Source organism: Mustela nigripes, chromosome 2, assembly GCF_022355385.1.
Source record: "Mustela nigripes isolate SB6536 chromosome 2, MUSNIG.SB6536, whole genome shotgun sequence".
Classification (NCBI taxonomy): Eukaryota; Metazoa; Chordata; class Mammalia; order Carnivora; family Mustelidae; genus Mustela; species Mustela nigripes.
The window spans coordinates 85,493,621-85,520,017 of NC_081558.1; the positions used below are offsets into that span (position 1 = coordinate 85,493,621).

Genomic DNA, 26,397 nt, shown 5'->3' on the forward strand with positions numbered 1-26,397 from the left:
AGCCTTGTCTTGGCATTTCTTCATAATACACTGGGAGTTTAAAAAAAAAGAAATCACAGTGGCCTGCGGTTTCCCAATCTTTGGGAGGTCTGCCTCTCTCCCACGTCCATGTCTGTTCTTTTTATTGGATAATGTTTTTATAGTGTTTGTGGTTTTTTTTTAAAATAAAAGTTTAGAAGTAATAGAAATGGAATATGAAGAGGTGTTTGGCTCCGTGTGCTTTCTGTCTCAGCCAATAGATGTTTAGTGGTCGCTGGTCCAATGACTAGACATGTTGAGTAAGCTGATTTGAAGACCCACACCCAGGACTGAGCTGTGGAGATATGGAGAGAAATCAGAATTACCAGAATGTGATTCTCTTATTTTGGCCCCTAGATCAGAAGCATCAGCAACTCCAGGAACTAATTCAAAAATGCAAATTATCAGGCCCCACCTGAATCTCAAAATGAGAATCCCAAAACTTTCTATATGGGTTTTATCAATGGTGTTTTAATAAGCCCTCCAGGCTAGTCTAATAAATATTAAAGTTTGAGACCACAACTCTAATTAGAAGAGTCATTCAATCATTTAAGCCTTTTCTTCTCCTGGAGTAACAATTTCTATGAATACATGGTAGATTTTAGGAGCCCTGAGAGTTGGCATCTTAAAATGGACAGGAAACAGGAATCTGTTATCTAGGCCAGTGTTTCTCAAACTTTAATAGACACACACATCCCCTGGAGGTCTTATTACTATGAAGATTCTCATTTCAGGAATATTGTATTAGGGGCCTAGGAGTCTGCACTTCTAACAAGGTCCCAGGAGATGATGATAGTCTCAAGATCATGCTTTAAGTCGCATGGTTTTAGTAGAAACAGGATCTAGCCGAGGAGCATCAGAGGCATGAGCAAGCAGGTTGCCAGTGCTCAGGAAATGTAGGGAGAGGCTTTAATCAATTCTGACATAGGTGTGATCACTTACGACTTAATGTGGGTGTCCAGGGGTTCTCTACAGAGATGAGAAACTTTAGGGAAACATCTGCTTAGCAACTAGGAAACCTGTGAGAAATCAAGGATGTAGGGTGAAGATTAAGAAGACCCCTCATTAAGAAGAGCTGACAGGGGAGAAGGACTCATATTAATTTAATAAACATTTGTTAATCCCTGACTTTATGTCTAATACCAAGTAACCTCAAGGAATTTGTGATCTACTACAGAAGGGAGAATAACCAATCCAGACTACCAGTAACTAACCCTTCAGCAGGAATTTGCTTATCAGTGCCTGCATCTCTAGAAAGTGCAATTAGGATGGGGAGAGACTGGTAGATAATGGAACCTCCAAACAGCAGCCCTAAGTACCTGTCCTAGCCTCTGAGCAGTCAGGTGGGGTCAGGGTAATGACTTAAGGGATCGGGATCGGGAAGAAAGAAGGAAGATAGAGTAAGTAAAATGAGTCCCCCAGACTGTTTACAGCTATAGGTAAGTGATGAGGTGAAAAGGAAACCAGTACCACTGCTGCCTTTTAGGAACTGGTTCACTCTGACTTTCTTGATGATGTATTTCAGCTTACAGATTCGTGGTCTTCCCTCAATCCAGAATCACATACTTTTCAGCTTGATGTTATGCTTCATGTCACTTCTTCCAACAATGTGTATAAATGCTTTAGAAGCTTTATGCAGAAGAATTTGAAAAGTGTTATTCAGAGAGGTTAAGATCCCATTGGTATTTGAAATGGTCTATGACAATTTGAAAAAAAAATAAGTCACACAAGTTTTTGTTTTTTAATGAGTTTCAGATTAGGGAGGATAAGAGCAATTATTTTTAGCAATTCTCTGTATGCTCTTTTAGAAGACTGATTTGATCATAATTCCCTTTCCAAACGTAAAATGACAGAACAAAGCCTATTTACGGACTTTCTAGAAGTAAAAATTATCTGTAGTATGAATAAAGAGTGGTGTTCACGGAGCCTAAAATTAAATTTCCCAACATAACCACCAACTGTACATTAATTCTTCATGGTGTTGTTTATAGGCAGTAGTGGCTTCCACATAATTTTCTCAAGGAAATGTCCAGTAGCAACTGAATACTAGTGGAGCCCAGGCAAGTGATAGGATAGAAAAATCTGCTCTTAGCTACTTTTACTCCCATAGTCCTTTCAAGGCAGGACTCATATTCTAACTGCATACTGGTTGGACTCTCAAAGAGAGCACATCCTATTCATACAACGAAATCTGTATTGAAGGAATACCATATTTTATAGGGTTATTTGAATTTGCCGGTAAGTCACACATTCTAAAATTCTTAGCCCTTGAAATACCATACTTGTAAACTAAATAGCAGGTATACATTTAAAAGAGGGGTGTTTGAGTGTGTGTGTGTGTATTTGTGTGTGTGTGAGTGACAGAGAGAGAGAAAATATTTAAAGATTATACAGCTTCTGAACATATGATGGTCATCTTCTATCCTCAGTATTCTCATGAGAAAAATGCACAAGCTCTGTTTTCTATTCAGACTATTTTTGCAAAGAGTATATTACAGTTGTTCTGACAAAACAGCTTCAAACATTTGCCAAAGAGAATAAATTACAGTAGGAATGGGTGGTAATTATTAGGAACTTATTTTTGGAATAAGAAACCTTCCTTAATAAAGGGCTATGTACTGCCCTCTGAAAGGAATAGAGAATTTTCCCCAAAGTCAAAAACATATTTTTAACAGTTGGTGTACATATCCTGTGGGGGTTAAATTAAGTTTAACATGTGTTCCCAGAAAGCTAAATTCAAGCTGGGTTCAGCCCATGGATTACAAGGTGCACATAGAAATCAAATTTGAGTTCTGTAAAGATAATAACTAATTCAGAGTTTCAGTTCCTTCTACTTTTGAAGCAGAGTTTAATGGGCTTGAAGTATTCAAATCTTTCTGTAACCCATGCAGATCCCAAACATTTTTTAAGAGTACTGAATTGAAATAGTATTAGATACAGAAAAAAATTCGTGAATAGGCTAAGCACCTTCCAATAATATATTCTGCAGCACTGTTAAGAATGTGAAATTGGAAAAAATGCTTTATTTTGGCTTCCATCTTTTGTAGCTCTATTCTGCAAAGAAGAAAGAATTAAAGATGAGAATGCCTTGTGACCCTAATTATAAGAACTGCAATATTTGGTTTTAATTTTAAGACTATTTTCACAGAGTTGATATAAAGGAAAACTCAGGGTAAATTAATTTAAAAAGAAGTGGGTGTAAAGGACCACAATATAAGACGAGCCTCAACTTCATCAAAGAGCTACCAACCACAGAGATGAACGCTTTGGTTTGCTATTGTTTTCCTCTGATACTAATACAGAATTTGGATTCTGTGTTTATTCTCTACCCTGCTTGGGTTATTTAAAAATTAATTGTTAGCTTTGAAAAGTACAAGTGAACAGAAGGCAAAAAAGCAAAATTAATATCATTAAACAAAAATCTAACATTGCTCTGTTGTGTTCTAGTATGCTTGTCCAGTGCTATCATTTTGTGATCACAAGTTGCTTAAGATACCCTTATAATGTTTGTTAAATTAAATTGAATATACCTTTTTTATTTTATTTGTTCTTTTAAGCTGGCTATGCCTATATCTTACTAAAAGAGTTGTTAAAGGAAAAGGAAATTAAGATATAGTATAGACGTTTCTTTCTGCATGTATAACCTACTACAGCCATGTTGGATGAAGTATGAACCTCAAATTGGTCATTGTCATAAACTACTAAAAAAAAATGGATTTCTCTTGGTGTTTCCATGGGTCATTCACCAAGCAATAATACCATCAGGAGTTACTGATCCCCTGGGGATAGCAGCTTAATTACACAGAAATTTTAAATTGAGAATAGTGGTATAATTGTAGACATAGAAACAGTCCTGTCTTTGGGTGGTTTATTATTAAATTTAATACCTCAGATGGTCTTTTTTGTTTGTGTAGATTTTAATTACTAAGTAGCTCTGGTAAAATATGAATTATTGTATTATCACAAGTGATAAAATGTGTACGGTTATGAGCATTGCAATCTGCAGGTGTAACAGACATAAAGCAAGATTAATAGTATGAAGCAATTAAACTGAAGCTATCTTGAAGGGGAAAAGAAAACCTTAATGCTGCCCTTAAGTGTAAGTTAAACTTGTGCTAAATATTTTTAACTGCAATAAAAGCATGTTAATTTTAGGAGTGACTTCTTTCTAAGACCTCATTTCTTCGAGTAAGTTTTCCTTTCTAAGAATACAAAAGCTTACTGAAATAATTTCTGCTGGTAACTCATTCCATAAAGAACGGAATTTTTCCTTGGCTTTTAAGCTCAATGAAGAAAGCCCAAAATAGCACAGGAAATTTTGTGTGTGGTGAATATATGTATGAACTAAATCCAGTAGGGATTAAAATGATTAAATTATTGATAAGGTCATTGTTGGTCCCAAAGCTTTCCATTAGTCATACAGTACTACTTAAATATTTTGAGAATTTGGCTTTAATTTTCCTATAATCGCATATAAGATACAGGAAACTGTGTTTTGCTTTAATTTTATACCCTTGCATGTATAACAGTCTTATATAAAAGGAACATGCCAAGCATCTAATAATAAATTTTTTTCCTTATGTGTTTCTGGGTTTTTTTTTTTTCCACTTCCTGAATTATTTTTATGTTGCCTCTAACAAGATCACTGCCTGTATTTTCAATTTAGCTACACCTTTGCCTCTCGGTAACATGACAGGTGGCTTCACAGTGAGTTTATGAAGACCTTGGTAAACACATAGAGCACTCAGCAAAGTGTACAGAGCTCTTTACAAAGAACTTTCTGGATAGTTCTCTTTTTCTGTCTCCTGTCTCTCTTCATCTGTCTCTCTGTGTCTCTGTCTCTCTGTCTCTCTCTCTCTCACACACACACACACAAACACACACACACACACACAGAATTTGGTTTTTGCCCTGGAATTATTTAGCAGGTACTTGACAAGGTGAAACTTCGAAAATAAAGCAATGTGAAACATTTATAAAGCAGCACATCATAGATTACATATTAAATATAAAAGTACTGAGGACTTACGTCGTGTGTAGTTTTGATGATATGTTTTATTCAATGTAGATGACAATATATTTGCAGTTCTCCCTCTTGACAGTGCTGCAGTGGAGATTGCTGCACGTAGGTAGGTATCTATGGGGTCATTTTTGAAGCTAAGCTAACAAAACCCCAAGCAGCAGGAAAGTTGCATGACTTTGAGCAGTAACGGGGCATTTTGTTACAGAAATAACAGGAAACAAATAATTTCTTTAAAAGGAGAGGGGTATTTTCTTCTTTCCTTCTTCCCCCTCCCTTCCTTTCTCTCTCTCTCTCTTTTTTTCTCTCTCTCTCCCTTCTTTCCCCCTCTCTCCCTCCATCTCTCTCCTTTCCTTCCTTCTTTCCTTCCCTCCCTCCTTCTCTCTCCTTTTTCCCCCTCTCTCGCCCTTTCTTTCCTCTCTCTTTCCCTCTTTCTTTCTTCCTCTTTCCATTCTTTCCTTCCTTCCTCTCCTCTCTCTTTCTCTCTCTCTTCCTTCCTTTCCCTCCCTCCCTCCCTCTTTCTTTGTTTTTCTTTCGTTCTTTCTTTCTGTCTTTCTTTCTAGCACTGATGAAACCAAAGCTGTGATTTGGCTCAGTGGGTTAAGCCACTGCCTTCGGCTTGGGTCATGATCCCAGGGTCCTGGGATCGAGCCCCGCATCAGGCTCTCTGCTCAGCGGGGAGCCTGCTTCCTTCTCTCTCTCTCTCTCTGCCTGCCTCTCTGCCTGCTTGTGATCTGTCAAATAAATAAATAAAATCTTAGAAAAAAAAAAAAAAAAAAAAACAACAGGACTTGGAGCTTTAAGCAAGGGGCAAAGAGATGGTATTGTATTCTCTGTGGAGAATATCAGACCATCAGGGGTTTTTAGTTCTTTGTTTGTTTGTTTGTTTGTTTGTTTTTGCTAAATGATATCTATTTTAGCATGAGAGACGTCAACTTTTTTCAAAAGTCATTTTCCTTTTAATGAGAGATAGCAGGAAAAACAAAATTTTCCTCCCACACATAAGAAAGATAAGCAAAAATAATGTCCTTCAGGAAACACCAGCCTTAGTTACGTAAGTGGGCTTATTCAAATAAGGAAAGTATTAAAATAACCTCCAAGAATGAAAGGAGTGAGTTCAAGGCACAGTACAATTTATAAGTATGATTCTTTTTTTTTTTTTTTTTTTTGGTTGTTGTAATTCTTTGAGTTTAGTTGACACAATGCTACATTAGTTTCAGATGGACAACATAGTGATTCAACAAGTTTACACATTATGCTATGCTCACGTCAAGTGTGTAGCTACCATTATATAGGTGTAATTCTTCAATTTTGTACTGACATCCAAATTTGAACCAGAAGGATCAGTTAAATGTCAGAATTTTCTATTTTGAAACTGCCAAAATTTGCCTGTCCACTAAACCAAGATAATTCTTTTTTTAAAAGATTTTATTTATTTATTTGGGGGATGGGGAGAGAGAGAACAAGCTGGAGGGAGGAGCAGAGGGAGAGGGAGAAGCAGACTCCCCACTAAGCAGGGAGCTGGACATGGCACTCGAACCCAGGACCCTGGAATTGTGACCTGAGCCAAAGAACAGACATTTAACCCACTAAGCCACCCAGGCGCCCCAGCCAAGATAATTCTTAATTATATTACTTTTCAGCTTATTGAAATATAATTGACATAAAATTGTGAGCTATTTAAAAGTGTACATTGTAATGATTTGCTGTATGTATCCGTTGTGAAAGGATTCCTCCCATCTTAATTAGCATATAATATACATCACCTCACACATTTTCTTTATTCATTCTTTCATTCATTCATTCATTTATGGTGGGAATATTTTAGTTCTCTTGGCAAATTTCAATTATCAATAATACAGTGTTACCAACCACAGTCAGCATGTTATATTTTAAATGTAATTTTTTTGATGAATTTTTCTTCCAGTTGAATCAGTTGAATAACTGTAAATGACCACATCTGTTCTAGTCATTTAAAAATGCAGATACAATTATAAGTTTAAAGTTTCTTTAAACAGATGCCTAAAATGGTTTAATCCAGCTACTTTTGGATTTGCCCGTTCTGTGCTTCCCCTGATACTCCTTGCAAGACCAGTTAATTCTGTCATTAAGAACATCCTATGTAATTTAGAGATATTTTGGTGCTTAGAATAGTAAATATTGGCATTTGTAATTTGAAAGAATTAAAAATGTGTGGAGAAAGAATGTTTTTCCCTGAATTACCTAACTGCAGGCAATATTAGACCAAAAAAATAATTTATTTTAGTCACCTCTCATAGTGGAAGTAGAATAAGAATTAAAAGATAAATAAAAATTGTAAATGATACTGTAACATTTTTAAAAAGATAAATGTTACTTAGGCATTCAATCTTTTTCCTGAAAAATTGAGTTTCATAATTTAAGATGTAATTGAAAATAGAGTTTAATTATTCTATTGATTAATTTGATAATGTGAATGAAAGAATTTTAGTATTCAATTGTATGGTATGTGGTTCCTAATAACTGTGATACATTTGTGTAATTCTACACTATATTATCACAGCTTTGATTTCTCCTTAAATATGATACTCCCTGAAGAAAGTATTTTAATTCAGGGCAGGGGTGGGGGGGGTGGTTGGTGCTCACTTTAACCCCACAGATGGTTATATTTGGTTTCTAATTTTGTGAAGAGGTAATCTGTTTTAACTAATTTTTTTCAAGAATTCCCTCTCTTCTGTGCTACTTAGTATACTAGAAATTTAGAATTTTTTATTCTTTGTTATATGCCAGAACCACATAGAATTCTAGCTGAAATTCCTGTAGAAAGGTTTGTGTAAGGAAATTGTAGCCATGTTATATACAATTAGATGTAAGTGGATAAAAAATGGATATCAAAGTGAATTATTTTTATTTTCTTCCAAGAATTATTTATGAGTAGCTTAGGGTTTGTTGAAAGTTTGAAGTATAGCTGTTTATGATGTATAATTATATGCAGATCTTGTTCAGTATTCTTATAAGCTACCCAGATGTGCTTACAGCACAGATACTCATTTTCCTGGCCATAGAAGTGACTCTTCTATAAACAGCCCTAAAAAGATAACCTCACTAATAAGGTGTATCTATTCTAAAGTTAAAGTATTGCTATTTGTTTCATTTGAAATAGCTGTCTGTGCCTGACAATGTATATATTTTTGCTTTTTTAACCACATTTTAAAATATTTACCTTAAAATAAGAGTGAAATGTGCGAATGCAGGTTTCTACTTGGTTATAGTTAATTGCTGTACAATTATTTGCAACACCACCCCCCAAATCAGTAGTGATCATAAAATTTTAGAAAATTCTATTTTTTTAAAATTCCTAACCTTACCTATGAGGCAACTGTCAAACCACTCTGCATTCATTTTCCTCTTTGCCTTTTGAGATTTAGGATTTGTATTAAATATGAAAGATTTCTACCTTTTAAAATATCATGGTAGTGTTTTATATGTATAGAAATAAACTTCAACGATTGTGGCCCAGTTATAAAATTACAAAATTCATCTGAAAGCTTAAAACTTGGATTTTACTGTATTATATATTTGATATATAGTATTTGCCTTGTGTGATCAATTAAAAATTACCATTTTTTTCACAAGTATAGAAGAAAATGATTCCTCTTTATATTACTTCCAGAAGTACACATTTCTGAATTTTGGTGTTGTTTCTTTCCAGACGATGGGTCCGGCTACTGTTTGGACGAGAGTTCCCCCTGCAGGATCTTCTGGTGGTCTGGGATGCCTTGTTTGCAGATGGCCTCAGCCTGAGTTTAGTTGATTATATCTTCATAGCCATGTTACTCTACATCCGAGATGCTCGTAAGTGTTAATGACCTTGCCTACATCCAAGTTGGTGGTCCTAATTTTTTTAATGTATTTTATCTTTTAAATATACTTGTTCTTTTATTCTGAATTACTGTACCTGCATTTTTATAGTAGGTAATATATTGAGCATATTAATATCTTTTTTGTTAGTTAACTATGTACCTATTGGGAGATGTGGGTGATTTTGTCCTGAGAGAATTAGACTATTCTTCAGAGCCATTTTTCTAAAGACTTTACTCCTGCTTTAATCTCCTCATTACACACATTTGTGAAATGCACAAATAAAAAGCCCGCATTTCAGATATGTTTAGAGCTCCACCTTCTGACAGGTAGGGAGTATTCAAAGATATTTATCAAGAGATTGGAGCTATTTTTATAGTATCAGCAACTTGCCAATAAAAAATAAATATTACATTTAAAGATATTTTAACTTCTTCTCAGTTATATTTTGGCCAAATGTATTTCTCAGTAGATTGCCAAATGGTAGACGTATTCCTATCTCCTGAGATCTACCTTAGGACGCTTGCCATAGCTGGGAAGCCGGTGCCTGTCTGGAGTACCCTGATAATCTTCAGCTCGAAGAAAATACCAGAGCATGTTTTAAAATTTCGAAATACCTCAAATTGTTTTCCTTCTCAAAAAAATAATCTGTCCACAAAACAAGATTTGTAAGCCAAAATATAGTTAGGAAGATTGCACAAAGTGATGATTAAATAGGGAATAAGAAAAAAAAACTCTTAGGAGTAGGACTTTGTCAGAACATAAACTGTTTGGAATCATTCATAATCTTGACTGTTTCACTGCTGTGTGGTTCTCTTTATTTGTTCACTGAATACCAGTGGCACCAGATGCTCTTGTTGTGCCTCTGGTGACGCTAATAATATTCTTTAAAATTTTAGATTATACTTTTTTAATGCCCTCAAAATTACTTGAATGAACAAGTGACAGGAGCACCACATTTTATCCAAAAATTGTGGTTTTTTTCTGTGCCTCGAAGGTCAAATAGTTTGGGTTTTGACAGACTAAGTGAAAACTTCCTTCTTTCTAAGTCAGAGCTAATCATATAAGAACATGGAAATCATAAGAACTAACATCTGGAAAGTAGAGAAAGATGTTTGGGTAGATTTGATGGATACTAGATTTTAGAATATTCGATACTAAGCTCTCATTTTAAAGTAGTAATGAATTTTTAATGTAAATAATAAAAAAAACCCAAAAGGAATGAGTAGCCTCTTTTATTATAAAAGGGGTTTAAGATAATCTTTCCACAATATTTTCCAATTCAAACAACTGTTGAAATGTATTCTGATTTTCTTTAATCTTAAACAATGGAGTATTTGCTCTTTTCTTAACTTTGGTATATCACAACTAGATATCTTTTTAAAATTTAATCCTGTTTCCTATGCTAAGATTTCATTAATTTTGTAAAACAGGCAAATTTTTGGTAACTGAAGACCTTACACATTTTCAGTCCATCTATTGATGTTATAGAATCTATGGGCAGATGTGGACAAATGCAAGGATAATGAAGTTGTGTATTCATTTCAATATTTAGACTAGTTTATTTTAATTTGCCTGGTCGAATCCAGAACCATGGATGAGAGCTCCTAAAAATAGGATGATTATTAAATATTAAGGGCCATTGCCCCTATGCTCAAGAAGTTTTTCAATAGTAGGAAAGAGTGACATAATCAATTGTAAACTAATATATCCAGTGCTGTGGTTGAGGTATGGATAGGTAATAGGAAAATTTAAAGGAGAGGCAGTGAGGGGCACCTGGGTGGCTCAGTTGGTTGAGCGTCTGCGTTCAGCTCAGGTCATGATCTCAGGGTCTTGAGATCGAGCCCCGCGTTGCCTATATGTGTATATAGGCATTTGGTATTAGAGTGCAAAGGGAGACCAACAGGTTATGAGACCAAAGAAAGTGAACAGGGATAGGATCATTATAGATATCTTTATCCGATGAGTAATAGGAAGCTCTTGAAAGGTTCACAGCAAAAGTACAGTCAGTGTTAGATCACTCTGGTGGCCCTGTGGAAAACAGACTTAAGGGAGACAAGAGTAGAGTAAGGAAGTAAGATAAAAGGTAAGACAGAAGTCCAAGGGGAAAACTGTAGATTAGAGAAATCCTCAAAACCAAAGTCAGTACGTCTTGGTGCATAAATATGATGGGTGAGGGAGAACAGGAAGTCTAAAATGATATCCAGCTTAGAGAGTTGAGTGGCTAGGTAATATGCATAACTTGGATAGGAAATGAAAGGATTAGCAGGTTTTAGGAATGGAAATGATTATGTTTTGGCCCTACTGAACTTGAGATCTATGAGAAATCACAACCTGAAGATTTGGAAAATAAAGCTCAATGTCACAGTCAGGGCTACAGATTCAGTTTTGCAAATGGTTAATAGGTATGTGTTAGTTAAAACCATAATAGTAGATGTGACCCCTAAGAATAGGGTAACCATATATCCTGATTTGTTTGGGGCAGTCTTGATTTACACCTGCTAGTCAAGAGTGGTAATTACTAATCTTCCCTCCCTCCTTCACTCTCAAAAGCATCCTATTAGGATGATAAGAATTACACACTCAGCCTACCTAAGGCAGGTGCTTACAGAAAAAGATGGGCAAAGATGGAACTCTGAAGTTGACCTCAGTGTTTAAGGCACCAGAGAAGGAAGGGCTTGTGTTGTAACCTCACAGGACTGTGTTATCTGAGCCAAGGGAAGTCATGTGGGTTGGGAATACTGAGGTATAAAAAGGTCAGGCAGGAAATGCCCATTCAGACTTGGCCCTCTGGAGGGACAGTCATCAAATACCTTTGCCAGAATGGTTTAGTGGAGTGGTAAAGCAGAGGCTGGATTATGATGGGTTGAGAAGTGACTGGACGGTTAAGTATAATAGCTTTTCCTACAGTTTTGTTGTCATTCCTCTTGTCTTCTGTATAAATTACAGTTTCAACTAAAAAGTCAATTAAATGAAAAGGAAAAAAATGTGGGGATAGCATGTGTAGAATAATCTTTAAAGAAAGCGGAGCAAAGGAGAAGAAAGATGTAACTAGGGATCAGTGCAGAGGCAAGGAAGGGTGGATGGGTGTCTTTAGGATGAGATCAGGGTACACTGGAGGTGGGGGAGAACCAACCAAGGGTTTACTTTTCAATCAGTCTTAAGTTCTATAAAGGATCAGTACTAGTTTTTCCCTGCCCCATTGATGAGATCTAAGAAAAGATAAATTATCCTGTTTACTTGTGGTTTTTTACTTGTTTATTGTTGTTCACACCCACTCCTCTATCCCACATCAAGAGACCAGATTTTGTCTGTCTTGGTTTCCTTGCTATATCCTGGCATCCAGAACAGGGCCCAGTACATAGCGATCTTGACAAATATTTTTTAAGTGAAATAATTGAAGAAATAAGGGCTTAGAGACAGTGGAATGAAGTCAGGAATCCTGTGGCAGACTGGCTGGGGAGCAGGAATAAAAACTGGTGCTGATCGAGGAAGAATGTAATAGGCAGGTTTCAGAAATACACTAGTTTACAGGTAGACAGGATGGGAAATGGAGGAATCCCATGTCTGATAAAGGAGGAAGCAAGGTTGTCCTTGCTTGTGAGGCATAGTAGGGTTTTAGGAGTTTTAGGGGAATTACCTGGGAAGTGTGGGAGAGATGGTTGACCATGGACTAGGACAGGGTGGTCTAACTGTTGAAGATCCTATTCTGCAGAGACAAACAGTGGGCAACAGCACCAGGACTTAACGTTATGATTTTCCAAGGCATGCTCAGCAGTCCAGGCAAGATACAAAGAAAGCAGCTCATGATCTAGGCTCCAAGCGATGCCCAGGTCCAAATGATTAGGTAGAACTGAAGGGAAGCAGAAGGATGGAGGGTGTTGAGTGCATTTTATGAGGGTGGTTTGGGATGGGTGGGGGAGGAAGGCATGGCCAGGAAAAGACGATGGGGGAAATCAGAGTGTGAAGGGATTTGAAATAGGGTATGAGACTGAAAAGCACCAGAGGTGTGGTCAAACAAGAGGACATGGAGCAGTTCTGGGTATGGCCAGAACAGTCAAAGTTAGTTTAGGGGAAAGTAAGTCATTGAGGAGATCAAGATATCGTGAGGCAGCTTGGATTTTTGTTTGGTCCTCTGTGGACACTTGACCAAGAATCATGGTAGCAAGGTGGCATCCTCTGCCCCCCTGCTGGAGGTTGCCCAGGCAGTGGTAACTCCAGGAAGGCTGGGCCCAGAGGCACAGGCATTACTCCCCAGAGGAAAAGATGGAGAGGGGGAGGAGTAGCAAGAGGAGGACACTGAACAGGATTGGGTCAAATGCATGGGAGGATAGGACTAGTAAACGAGCTTACATTTTAGGCCATGGTCAAAGACAAGAAGAAGATGGACAGTTTGCCAGCCTCAGTGTTCCAGTTAGAACTTTAGTGTCAAGTTTTTCCTCCATCTCAGTGGATTCTGAATCATGGTGCCCTGCCTAGAGCATCCAGAGTGGTGATATTTATTACATGTAGTAGCTTCAAGCCCATTCATTCAAAAAAGTCTAACTGAACACCACTGTGTGAGGCTCTGGGCATTACATGTATTCTCTTCAAGCCGATATATTTATAGGTGATATATTTATAGCTCAGAGAGTGATATATGTATATATATATATAGGTGATATATTTATAGCTCAAAGAATGACGTGCTTGGGGAAACTAAAAGAGCCTTCCTTCAGTGACCACATCCTCCTAGGCGTTCAGTGTAGGGGTTCAAAGGGCCAGTGATCATGCTGATACTGTGCAAAATATCGTGTACATGTGCATTTCCCAGGGCCGAGGGTATATACTTTACATCCTCTTCTCAAAGGGCTATATAACCTGAAAAATGGCCAACTGCATCTAGTCTAAAATCCTGATTTTACAGGCACTGAGGAGGTGTGAAGATATGCTGAAGTCCTAATCCCTAGTACCTCAGACTATGACCCCTTTGGAAATAGGTTGTTGCAGATATAATTAGTCAAGATGAGTCATATTGGAGTAGGACAGGCACCCTAATGCAATACAACTAGTGTCCTTACATAAAGGAGCATATCTGGGCACAGATGTGCACGGAGGGAAGCTGATGTGAAGACGCACAGGGAGAATAATGCCATATGAAGATGGAGGGACAGATTGGAGTGAGGAACACCAAGGTTTTTTAGCTGTCACCACATGCGAGGAGAAAGCGGAGAACAAGTCCTCTCTCTGAGCCTGTGAAGGAACGAGCCAGCACTGGAAGTGGGAAGTGACGAGGATTCTTCCCTGCAGGTCTGAGAGAGAGAGCATGGCCCTGTCAGCACCTGGATTTCAGACTTGTATCCTCCACAACAGTTGGACAATAAATGTCCCTGGTTTTAAACTGTCCAGTTTTTAGGCGCTAGGTTACAGCAGCTCTAGCAAACTAATACAGTGCCCTTGGCAGTTAAGTGATTTAAAACGGTCACAGTTGGTCTGTGGAGCTGGGTCCTTGTGTCCTATTCCCGTCCCCACTTTGTTCTTGTTCTGCCCCTTTCACTGCCCTTGGCATCTCACACTTAATTTTTAACAAAAGTACCCTTATCGTGTTCTTTCTGTACCTGGAACAAAGCTTTCATTCACTTTAAAAGTAATCCAGTTAGTCAGGCAAGTACAGTATTCAACCACTTAATAGATTTCTTCACGAAGCTTCAGAGTTTGAACCCAGCTGCCATATTTGGATGTTAGGAAGCCGGATGGAGGCCATAGGGCTAGTGGCAGGCAGGCTGGTTCTCATATTACCTTTTCTGTTCCTCAAGCCCTACCTTGATTTTTAGTAAAAAGTAAAATTGCACATTGGGAAAAATGATATGAACATTATACAGATTTTAAAATTTAACCATTGAAGTAATGGTCAAATGGCTATTCTTTGAATGAAACTTTTGCTTTACTAAAATTACATAGGATCCATTTCGAAATAGAATTATTCCCAAACATTTTAATCAAACCATAACAAGTTTATTTTCTTATGTGTTATAAGAAGTGGTTTTTGATTCTTTGCTGGATTGTATGGATGAAGCTTATATACTCTAATAAAGGTTAGGAGATAAGGAAGTCTACTCATGAACCATTACTCCTATAATAGTTTATTAATAGCCATACTCTCATCACAGTATTGTTTTTACGGCCTTAATAAAGTCATTCATGTGGTTCTCTCTTTCCCCTGGCACTACTTACCTAAATTGTACTTCTATTTTCAGGGCTAGGACAAGGCAGCTTTTTCCCAAACCTTCCCCAACTATTCTAGCCCACATCGATTTCTCACTTTTGTATTCCTAGAAGATTTTAATCAATACAATGCAGTATAGCATTTAATTATACTCTGTCTTACGCTGTTCCTTATTGCACGTTAGTCCTACCTTCTAAAACAGATTGCTAGCTCTTCGGAACCAGAACCACATGTATTACAGTTCTTCCCTAAACCTCAAAGCATCTGGTGCTCTTTATGTGCTCAGTTTTTGGGGTGGTCTCAGATGGAAGGGTAGCCTAAAGGCCTGGACTGGGGAGGTGGCATGGATATGTGGGCAGTAACTGCTGAGAAGAAAGGTGCCAAGAAGCTTTTAGAATAAGAACTCAAAAGAGTAGTTTTTTGTTTTTTTTTTTTTAAATACACTTTTTGACATGGCTTATTTGAAGCAAGCATTGTCTACTTTTTAGCATCAGATTTTTCATATCTCTTTTTCTATTGATTTAATTTTTTTTGATGAGTGCCTAAGAAAAACATTTACCTGATTTACAATAACTAAAACAATATAGTCAACTTCATTTAACAGTAGATCTTCCTAATTAGAAAGTATCTCTTACTGATTTCTTCCCCTTTAGTTTTCTCTCCTTTTCCCCATGAGGGTGACAAACCGTGAGAGACTCTGGACCCAGGGAAACAAACTGAGGGTTTCTGTGGGTGGGGGGTAGGAATTGTGGTAACAGAATGATGGGTTTTAAGTAGGGCACATGTTTGTGGTGAGCACTGGGTGTCATGTGCAACTAACGAATCATCAAACGTTACATCAAAAACTAATGATATACTATATGTTGACTTGCTGAACATAATAAAAAAGATTAAAAATTTAAAAAAAAGAAAGTATCTCTTAAATGTTTATGGTATCTTTTAACATACACTCTCTCTGAACACTTGGTAAGTGGAAAACTTTTCTTCTTGGCCCTTCTGCCCACTTCTTACCTTGTGTTTTCAGCCAGCATGAACATGTCACAACCCTGTCATTTTCCTGGGTTTTCTCCAGGGTCGTCTTTAGCCATCTCTTGGCCTGGCTTTGTGTGGAAGTTGTATCTTCTTCATGGCTTACAAACATCGTTCCTTTTCATTTTGCTTTAGATCTCTGCTTAAACTCCTCAGCCTATACCTGTCTCTCTGCCAGTGTTTCCATCTGTCCTACCCCAGAATTTCTATTTCTCTATTTTCTCATTAAGAGCATGTTCAACATTATACTGTTTATTTCAACTACAAGTCGAATTTATTTGTCTTTCCTGGAAAAGCTTTACCCAACCTCAGGGACTAAGAAACAAAGGCTCATAGTAGTGTATTACAGAGTTTTTATCAAAGCACAATTTGGTGGTCTTGTTTATAAAGGAGTATTTAAGCACTTCCTGACTGCCAGCTCTCTTCCTTCCCAGACATTAAATGTTGCCACTCATTTTCTGACCATCGCAGATATGGATATTAATATAATCCTTTAATTACAAATGCCATTTATATTTATATTTTAATTTAAAAATCTTTTAAAATTTCACTAAGTTAGGCTGATACATCATAATAGTGCTTTTTTTTGTGGTTAGATTTTTAAAAACATAGGCCTTTCTTTTTAAAGAAGTTTTAGGTTTGCAGCAAAGTGGAATTGAAAGTACAGAATTCCCAGGTACCCCTACCACCACATACACACAGCCTACACCACTATCAACTTCCCTCACTACAGTAGTACATTTGTTATAATTGAGCCTACAGTGACACATCATTATCACTTAAAGTCCCTAGTTTACAATATAATTTGTACCTTCTATGGATTTGGGCAAAACGTATAGCAACATCTATCCTTCATTATAGTAAGATCTGTGTAGTTTCCCTGCTGTAAAAATGTTCTCTGCTCTGCCTGTTCATCCCCGTAACCCATGACAACCACTGATTTTTTTATTGTCTTTATAATTTTACCTTTTCCAGAATACAATATAGTTGGAATCATACAGTATGTAGCCTTTTTAGATTAGCTTATTTCACTTAGTAATATGCATTTAAGTTTCCTCCATGTCTTTTCATGGCTTGATGGCCCATTTCTTCTTAGCACCGAATAATATTCCATTGTCTGGATGTACCACAGTTTATTTACCCACTCACCTACTAAAGGACATCTTAGTTTCTTCCAACTTTTGGCAACTATGAATAAGGCCACTGCAAATATCACTGTGCAAGTTTTTGTGTGGACATAAGTTTTCATTTCATATGCATAAATACCAGGGAGCATGATTGCTGGAAAATATGGTAAATTTGAGGAGCTCAGTACAATAGATGGATTCAGGAACTCCAGGATACCATCTGTGGGCAAAAGCCAGCAACATTACGTGCATCACTGGAATCTTACTCAGAAATATTCAAGATTCCATGTCCATCTATCTGTCAGAACACAATGTGAAGAGTCCTGCAAGTTGACTACAGTCATTCTCTCTGATGAGTAGAGAAAAGGTGATGATAATCTTGGTCTCCCTGACTACTGACTTCCCCAGCTTTCTCACCCAGGTCTCACCCTCTCTCCTTTTTAACTTTTTCCTCGGCTTTCCCCACTCAGTTACTCCCTCACCTCACCTAGATTCTTCTTCCCTGTCAGTTCACCTGCCCAGAGCTGAGTAGAAATGTTATTGAAGAAGTGATTAAGGATATCATATATGATGTGTTATATTGAGCTCCTGCATTTACCCCTGTTGCTCCTGAAACCCCATTAAATAGCATAAACACACAGGACACAGAGAATTAGGAAGGAGATTACAGAGTTTTTTGGAAGTAGGAAAGCAGATGGGTGAGTGATAACTGACTTAGCAGATCCAAGAAAGCTAAATACAAAATTGATAATGGAGAAAGCCAAGAAATAACCTATAAAATGCCTAAAAGCATAGAAATTGGCAGTGCTAGGTATCACATGGAAATTGGTAGGGGGAGGGAAAAAGTTAAGACTGAAAAACAAGAACTGGTCGAAAGTGTATTTAAGAAGCTGTTACATACTCAGGTTTCCAGCCTTACTCGGATCTCTGACCAGTACGTCAAGGATTTATCCTAGAGGTGGTAAAATGGATGTCTGGACTAGGGACCTGGGGAGTTTCAGTGAACATGGAGCCCACCAGTGTTCTTTTACCATCTTTAGTATTCCCAAACACTAGAACTAGACTGCTCCCCTCTAGAAGAAATTTGGGAGATTCTTCTCTGGGGGAACCCAGTGAGCCCAAGAGAAAAGGCCTAAAAATGGAGGCTCAGGGATTACCCAAGAATGACCATATAGACCCTAGAGTTAACAGACCCACTCATCGATGCACACAAAGCTTCAAGTTACCTTTGGACTCGCCCATTCTTGGACATGAGCAGATCACCAAAAAATCACCAAACATTTGAGAGAAGCATCAAAATGAAAGCAGGGATCTCAATAAGCAACCAGGAGAAAAAACAACTGTGAGGAGAAAAAACACACGGAGGAGGAAATGTCTCAGAGAGCTAGGAAAGACATAAGTCAAAGGAAAAAGTGTTAGCACGTGGGGGGCTCATTTGGTTGAGGGTCTGCCTTCAGCTCAGATCATGATCTTCAGGTCCTGGGATCAACCCTGTGTCTGGACGCCCTGCTGAGCAGGGAATCCGCTTCTCCCTTTTGTATCCCACCCCTGTCGCAGCTCCTGCAAGCTTGCTCACTTGCTCCCTCTCTCTTTCAAATAAATAAATAAAATCTTAGAAAAAGAAAAAATGTAATTGAAAATTAAAATATGATGCAAGTAAGATGATTGGAATATAAAATTGAAAAAATATCCCAAGAAGCAGCACATAAAACAGAGTTAGAAAATAAGAAAGAAAATTAAAGGACCAGACCAGGAGATCCAACATCTAGATAATGAGATTTCTTTTAATACAGAGAAAGAGAGTAGAAAGAAATCACAAACACAGAATAAACAAAAAACAGAAGGGAGAAAATCATCAGTGAAGCAATTAAAGAGAAATTTCCAATTGAACAGAAAAACATGAGTTTCTAAATTGAAAGGGTCCATTATATATGAAAATACATGCAAATTAAGGTGCATTACTATGAATTTAGATGGGGGCGGGGAGAAGAGAAATAGGTCACGTAGAAGAATGGGAGTTAGAATGGTTTGAGACTTTTTAACTGGAAGCCAAAATACTCTGGAACAGAGCTGCTGATTTTCTGAGGGAAACATATTTCCAGCCTGGAATTCCATACCTAGCCTAACCATTAATTGTCAAATAAATCTTTCAAACAGAGAAGTTTTCAATAAATTCATGTCCTGTGTATAAAGCTTTTAGAGGATGTGTTCCATCAGAACAAGGGTGTAAAAGCACGAAAGAAGAAGGTAGGTACTCTAGGAAATAAGGATACAACACGTGCAAGAGGTAAAGGGCATCTCTGGGAGGAGGGAACAGGCCAGAGAGCTCATGAGAAATTGAGAAATGTCCTCAAAAAAATGAAAGAGGGGGGAGAGAGGGAGGGAGAAAAAGAAATGGCTAAAACGACCTAAAATTTTTTTTGAAGTTTCGAAAATATATGTATTTAACTGGGAGAGTATATAAGGCTAAAATCCTATTAAATACAATACAAGACACGGCAAATGAAAAATATGGCAGTTATAAACTCCAAGAAAGAAAGGAGGCTGTGGAAAAAGGAGGAGTAGTCATCATATACTGTGTAAGATAACATTTGCCTCGTTATAAAAATGGAAACTCTAAAAGTTGACTTACCAGAATTATGGTGTAACGCATCAAGGGAGGGAGACCAGGAGCACATGTGTGGCTGTAGAGGTTGGCAGAGGGTTGGCTGTCAGTACTCAAGGTGAGTTAAAGCTTCTTCTTCTGGACTGGGAAGTCAGTAGACAACATTTAAGCTCAGAGTCAGTAACATTAGCATGTTTTTTTTCCACAATATGGGAGGTAAATTTTTTTTTAATCAGCTAAAAGAAAGCAAGTGCCGCTGGCGATTGGGAAATGGGGGGGTGGGAAACAGCAAGTGCTATTTTCATTACCAGCCTTCTAGAATGATTGGATTTTTTTAAACTATGTACATGTATAACTTTCATAAAAATCAGAACTATGTTTTAAACTTCCACAGAGAAATAATGAAAAGTTGCTATATTCTTTAAGTAGCCTTATTATGTAAATTTGTTAACATTTTTATTGATAATTTCTTATTGTCTGCTTTTGCTTTTCTGTTTCTCTCTCATATGCACACATATCTCAAATTTAATTGCATATAAAGGCCTATCCATTTTTCCAGCAATTCTGCCCACTTTACCCGTCAACCCCTTGCTTACTTTAACTATCCATCTTCCCCTCTCTGTGGTATCACCAGAATTTCAGCTGGCCCCCTGCATCCTGTCCCTCTTCCTCCCTCCCCCTGGTCACCCTGTGCTGGTATTAATCTTCCTAACACCAAACCGGATCACATTACGTAGTCTTCTAGCAGAAGTAGCAGCTACAGAGTGAAATCCAAACTCCATCCCCTCTGGATAAGCAGGACTCCCACCTGCTTCCATGTCTCCATTTCTCCTCAGCACTCCTGCCACAGGAGCCACGCAGCATCCTGCCTCCGTTTACTTCCACTTGTTGCCTGATGCTCACTGACCTTGCAGCTTCCCAGTCGAGCAGTTGTCACAGCCCACTGGATGCTCCACTGTTCCAGCTCTGTCCTGGGTTGCAGTTAGTCTGATCCTGCTCTTCCACTGCAGTATGAAGAGAAAGCGGAGAGTGGGTCTTTCTTCTTGTCATAGCAGTACATGGCTCAAAATAGGTATTTAATACATGCCTGTTAGCCGAGCGAATACAAGAAAGAGATATTGTCAGTACTTCTTAAATATCTTCTGTACCTCAACCCTGTCTACTGACAGGTCTGTATTTCAGAGTCAAGAATTAAAAATAACTAAGCAGTGAAATACAACACACGCATGTGTCTGTATTCATATTGACAAACAGTTAAAAACCTGACCTATGGTTTTCACTTGGTTAAAAATAACCAAATTGGTTAGAACTTGATTTAAAAATAAGAGGCAAAAACTATGAGTCATATTATTTATTATTATTATTTAATGTTACTATTTCTTTCCTAAATTTTAATACATGCTAAATTTTTTAGATTTCATTTCTGTAACATTTTATAATTTGGAGATAGAACTTGGGCCCCGATTCTAGATCTATCCTTAGAGTTACTACATTAATGGTAATAACTTGCATTAGAAGACTTAAAGGTTTTTGCTCTATATCCTCTCACTAGTTCCCTTAATGGGTAACAAGGCAGAGATGATGACAGAACGTAAGCCTGTATAGGTAGCTGATTTGTTTCAAGCTTAATCCTAGTCCCGTTGGCTCTCTGGAGCTAATGTGCAGTTATGCTGACTTCACTAGTACAATGTTCTTTGTCCTGTGCTCACACCCTACCAACTAGCAGTCCTCCACTTGGATGCTTGCTTGCTTACTACCTTTCCATTGACAACACTGTATTTTTTAAAAATACAAATTCTTGAGATCTTTTATGTTGTTTGACCTGATTAAAATAAATTCTGTTTAAAGTGTATTAAGCTTGTAAAGCTTTAAGAAGAGCACTTCTTAAAGGTTTTTTCCTAGGGTTGCCTGGCTGGTTCAGTCAGTAGAGCATGCAACTCTTGATCTCAGGGTTGTGAGATTGAACCACTCGTTAAGTGTACTGATTATGGAAAATCTTTCAAAAGTTTTCCTTAAGTTTTTTTTTTTTTTTCTAGAAAAAAAGATTGAGCTCTGCAGAACTTGAGATTATTCTCTTTCCAAAATTGAATTTAAATTTCTCATATTTCTGCACAAAACCCACTAGAGAAATAAGGACCCTCCCATTTTTTAAAAAGATTTTTTATTTATTTGACAGACAGAGATCACAAGTAGGCAGAGAGGCAAGCAGAGAGAGGAAGGGAAGCAGGCTTCCCGCTGAGCAGAGAGCCCGACTCGGGGCTCGATCTCAGTACCCTGGGATCATGACCTGAGCTGAAGGCAGAGGCTTTAACCCACTGAGCCACCCAGGTGCCCCAGGACCATCCCATTATTTATGGAAGAGTGTGCATTCGTGTTAGGTTTTGAGAGTGGATATTGCTCTAATTGAAGGCGCTTAGAGAGACAGTTGTCACGGTGGCAACCATGTCTTCTGCATGCCAGGTACCTTGGAAGACACTTACCTACATGTCAGCTTTGTTTTCAGTGGAGAGGGAAAATAAATAATGTTAAGGCCTTAAAGTTTTCTTTTTTGTTGTTGTTAGCTAACTATCTTTAATTTTGACTCATGCTTATCTGTTTTCTCTGCCATTTAAGAGCTAAGTACAAGAATTCATGCCTATTTCTAAATAATTTATTTTACCTGGCCTTATATATGGAGGGCTTTTCTCAGTGTAGCTTAGAGGCTTCTCTATGGCTCACATATAGTTGGCATTCAGAAGCCATCTGCACCGTGTCTGAACTGGCCTCCTTTGCATAGAATTTTCTGGTAGGAATACAAGAAAGCATAGGATACGGTGGTCAAGAGTGAGGCTTTCAGCTACGCAGAACTTTGTTTAGCCCTCTCTGCCTTTCAGGAGCTCAGTGGCCTCAGATGTGTAGTTCATTCTCTCCGTAATGCCATCTCCTTGTCTGAAATGTGGTGATAATACCTACTTTAGTGGGGATTAGAAGGACTCATGGTGTGTTTATGTAATATATAGCAAGTTTCCAGGCCCATTCTAGATGCTTGATAAGTGATAGCTATTACTGTTCTTAATTTTAGAGAAATTTTTTAAAAAGAATTCTACATTTAGTTTTGTGTTCTTTGGTTAGCTGTTCCTGGTTCATTTTGTTACCTTGGGGAAAGTAAGTATATCTAAATACAAAATTAAATAACTTGAATGAAGTGTTCTACTTGCAAGTGTTAACAGTTGTAGGTACAGTAAACTTTGAATCACCCGTGAGTTATTTAACCGTATTGCTCTAAGCTTTCTCAAAACAATAGCATCCTCTATCTTTACTGATTACATTATGTTTTTGTTTATTATGACTGGAGAAACTGTTTAAACCAGCTCCCTTAGACAACTCCAGAACAGTAATGTGCCATTTAAAAGTAGAGACAAAAGAGGCCGGCTCCGCTTTGGGCGGCGAGAGTGCCAGTCAGCAAGAATTAAGCGAGATGGGAAGCACACTCCCTTGCATCAGGTCTGCCTTTACAGAAACCCTGCAGCTAGAGTAAGCATCATTATGGTTTTATCAGTGGAGGAAAGAAAGCCCATGAAGCTCAGCACCTTGCTTAAGTTCACACACATAATGAGTGCCTAGCCAGCATTCTAATCTAGATCTGATCAAGATTCTCACCTAGATCTTCTGACCCCAGAGCCAGTATATTTTCCACCTGCCACTCACCTTTGTCTTCCATTTCTCTGAGAACACGCTCTTCAAAGTGTGTAGCTTCAGTACTTTGTCTCTAAAGCATATACATGCTTGATTTCAAATATAGGGAAATACCAAAACTTGGCCTTTTTATAATCTTCACTTTGTTTCCTGTGTTACTGCCCTGCTCTGATGGAGTCAATGTTAGGGAAGGAACAGCACTGCACATGAGCTTTTCACGTTCAGCAAAACTATGCTGCAAAGATCAAAAGTAAATTCTTACTCTGTCAGATCCCCACTATTTTGTTTATAAAACACCTTGTGTTATTCTCCCTCCTACTCTAAATTGGGCACAATTATTCAAAAGGGACTTAATACTTAGCATATGTAATTGCAAATTAAGTGTTCTCAAAGTACAAGTTTTCCTTAATAAATTAGAGATAGTATTATCTGAAAACGGGACTATAGCAGAGGTAAAACTGTATCTTTTAGGTTTTCAGCTGGGTTTCTTTTTTCTTCTTCTTTTTTAATTATTTTATTAACATATAATGTATTATTTGCCCCAGGGGTACAGGTCTGTGAATCATCAGGCTTACACACTTCACAGCACTCACCATAGCACATACCCTCCCCAGTGTCCATCCCCCAGCCACCTTTTCCCAATCCCCCTCCCCCCAGCAACCCTCAGTTTGTTTTGTAAGATTAAGAGTCTTTCTCTTAAGGTTTGTCTCCCTCCCCATCCCATCTGGTTTCACTTTTTCCCTTCCCTACCCCCCACAACCCCCTACCTTGTCTCTCAAATTCCTCCTATCAGAGGGATCATATGATAATTGTCTTTCTCTGATTGACTTATTTTGCTCAGCATAATACCCTCGAGTTCCATCCACATCACTGCAAGTGGCAAGATTTCATTTCTTTTGATGGCTGCATAGTATTCCATTGTTTATATATACCATTTCTTCTTTATCCATTCATCTGTTGATGGACATCTAAGTTCTTTCCATAGTTTGGCTATTGTGGACATTGCTACTATAAACATTCAGGTGCACGTGCTTCTTCGTTTCACTACATTTGTATCTAGGGTAAATACCCAGTAGTATGATTGCTGGGTCGTAGGGTAGCTCTATTTTCAACTTTATTTTTTTTTAAGATTTTATTTATTTATTTGACAGACAGAGATTCACAAGCAAGCAGAGAGGCAGGCAGAGAGAGAGAGAGAGAGGAGGAAGCAGGCTCACCGCTAAGCAGAGTCTCTGATGCAGGGCTCGATCCCAGGACCCTGGGATCATGACCTGAGCCGAAGGCAGAGGCTTTAACCCACTGAGCCATCCAGGCACCCCTATTTTTAACTTTTTGAGGAACCTTCATGCTGTTTTCCAGAATAGCTGCACCAGCTTGCATTCCCACCAACAGTGTAGGAGAGTTCCCCTTTCTTTGCATCCTCGCCAACATCTGTTGTTTCCCAACTTGTTAATTTTAGACATTCTGACTGGTGTGAGGTGGTATCTCATTGTGGTTTTGATTTGTATTTCCCTGATGCCGAGTGATGTGGAGCACTTTTTCATTTGTCTGTTGGCCACCTGGATGTCTTCTTTGCAGAAATGTCTGTTCACATATTCTGCCCATTTCTTGATTGGATTATATGTTCTTTGGGTGTTGAGTTTGATAAGTTCTTTAGAGATTTTGAATACTAGCCCTTTATCTGATGTGTCATTTGCAAATATCTTCTCCCATTCTGTTGGTTGTCTTTTGGTTTTGTTGACTGTTTCCTTTGCTGTGCAAAAGCTTTTGCTTTTGGTGAAGTCCCAATAATTCATTTTTGCCCTTGCTTCCCTTGCCTTTCGTGATGTTTATAGGAAGAAACATCTTCTAGGTTTCTTTCAATTAAAAAAAAAAAGTTAATTAGAAACACAGAAGTTTATTAACATATGTATGTTTTATTATTATTATATGATTATATATTCTGTTATTTAATAAATATATATTATAGTTATATAGTTAACATATGTTGACATATATATATATATATATAAGTGTATGCCTCATTTGTATATGGTAGAAACTTAGGAAAATGACCAGCTGTCAAAGATATGGTTTTAGAACTCAGGATTAAATACCACCTTAATAAAGAAAGGTGGAGAGGATTTTTAGGAAAGACGAATGGGCCCTTAGAAGAATAGATGAGAGGTATGAATCTGTGACAAAGTTTGTCTTGGGGGAATTTATTACAACTGACTTCCTTCTGGAGGATTTATCTTTAGGCAGATAAGGGGAGTTCAGAGAAAAGTCTCACTGTGCATTTGCTGTTTTTCAAGTGCCTCCAGCTCAAAACAATCAATATACCCAAGTGGCATACTTTAGGGTGGCATGTCCTGTACTCCTAGAGCAGGATTTCGCTTCAGGAATTTGCATGCTAATCTTCTCTGTCATTCCAGTTTTAGTGTATATGCTGCCAAAGCGAGTACCCCATAGCAGTATTTCAGGCGGCATGTTCTGCTACCCTTCAGAGCTCAGATTCATTTGCCATTATATCCCGAGTACCTAGTATGCCTAGCACTGTCTCTGTGTGTGCGGGATATAGAAGATGCTCAGGAAATGTTCATTAATGTTCGGTGACTGGATGGATGAAAGGAAGGAATGTTAGCGCCTTCATTCATTCTGCAAGTGGAGTATTAACATATTATTTGGCTTCCCTTACATATTTTATAGCTTCCGACAGCTTCAAAAGTTCTGTCTAGTTGTAAGAACAGGCTTATTGCCCTTGTCCCTCCAAATAAATACCTGTCTATATCGGGCTCTCCTAGAGACTGGGTTATGCTGACTTTCCAAGCTCCTCAAAACTACTATGTGAGAGTAATAATACTAATTGACTCTTCTAGTTTGCAGTGACTCTTTGCAT

General features: G+C 37.9%; 1 protein-coding gene across 1 annotated transcript in view; it reads left to right on the top strand.

The window, feature by feature from the left end:
- Positions 1-26,397, top strand: part of TBC1D5 (TBC1 domain family member 5) — a 547,758-nt gene that overhangs the window by 394,974 nt on the left and 126,387 nt on the right. The window contains exon 14 of the mRNA XM_059390875.1: positions 8,730-8,872. Within this exon, the coding sequence (XP_059246858.1) occupies positions 8,730-8,872 (143 nt within the window). The remainder of the gene's footprint in view (positions 1-8,729; positions 8,873-26,397) is intronic.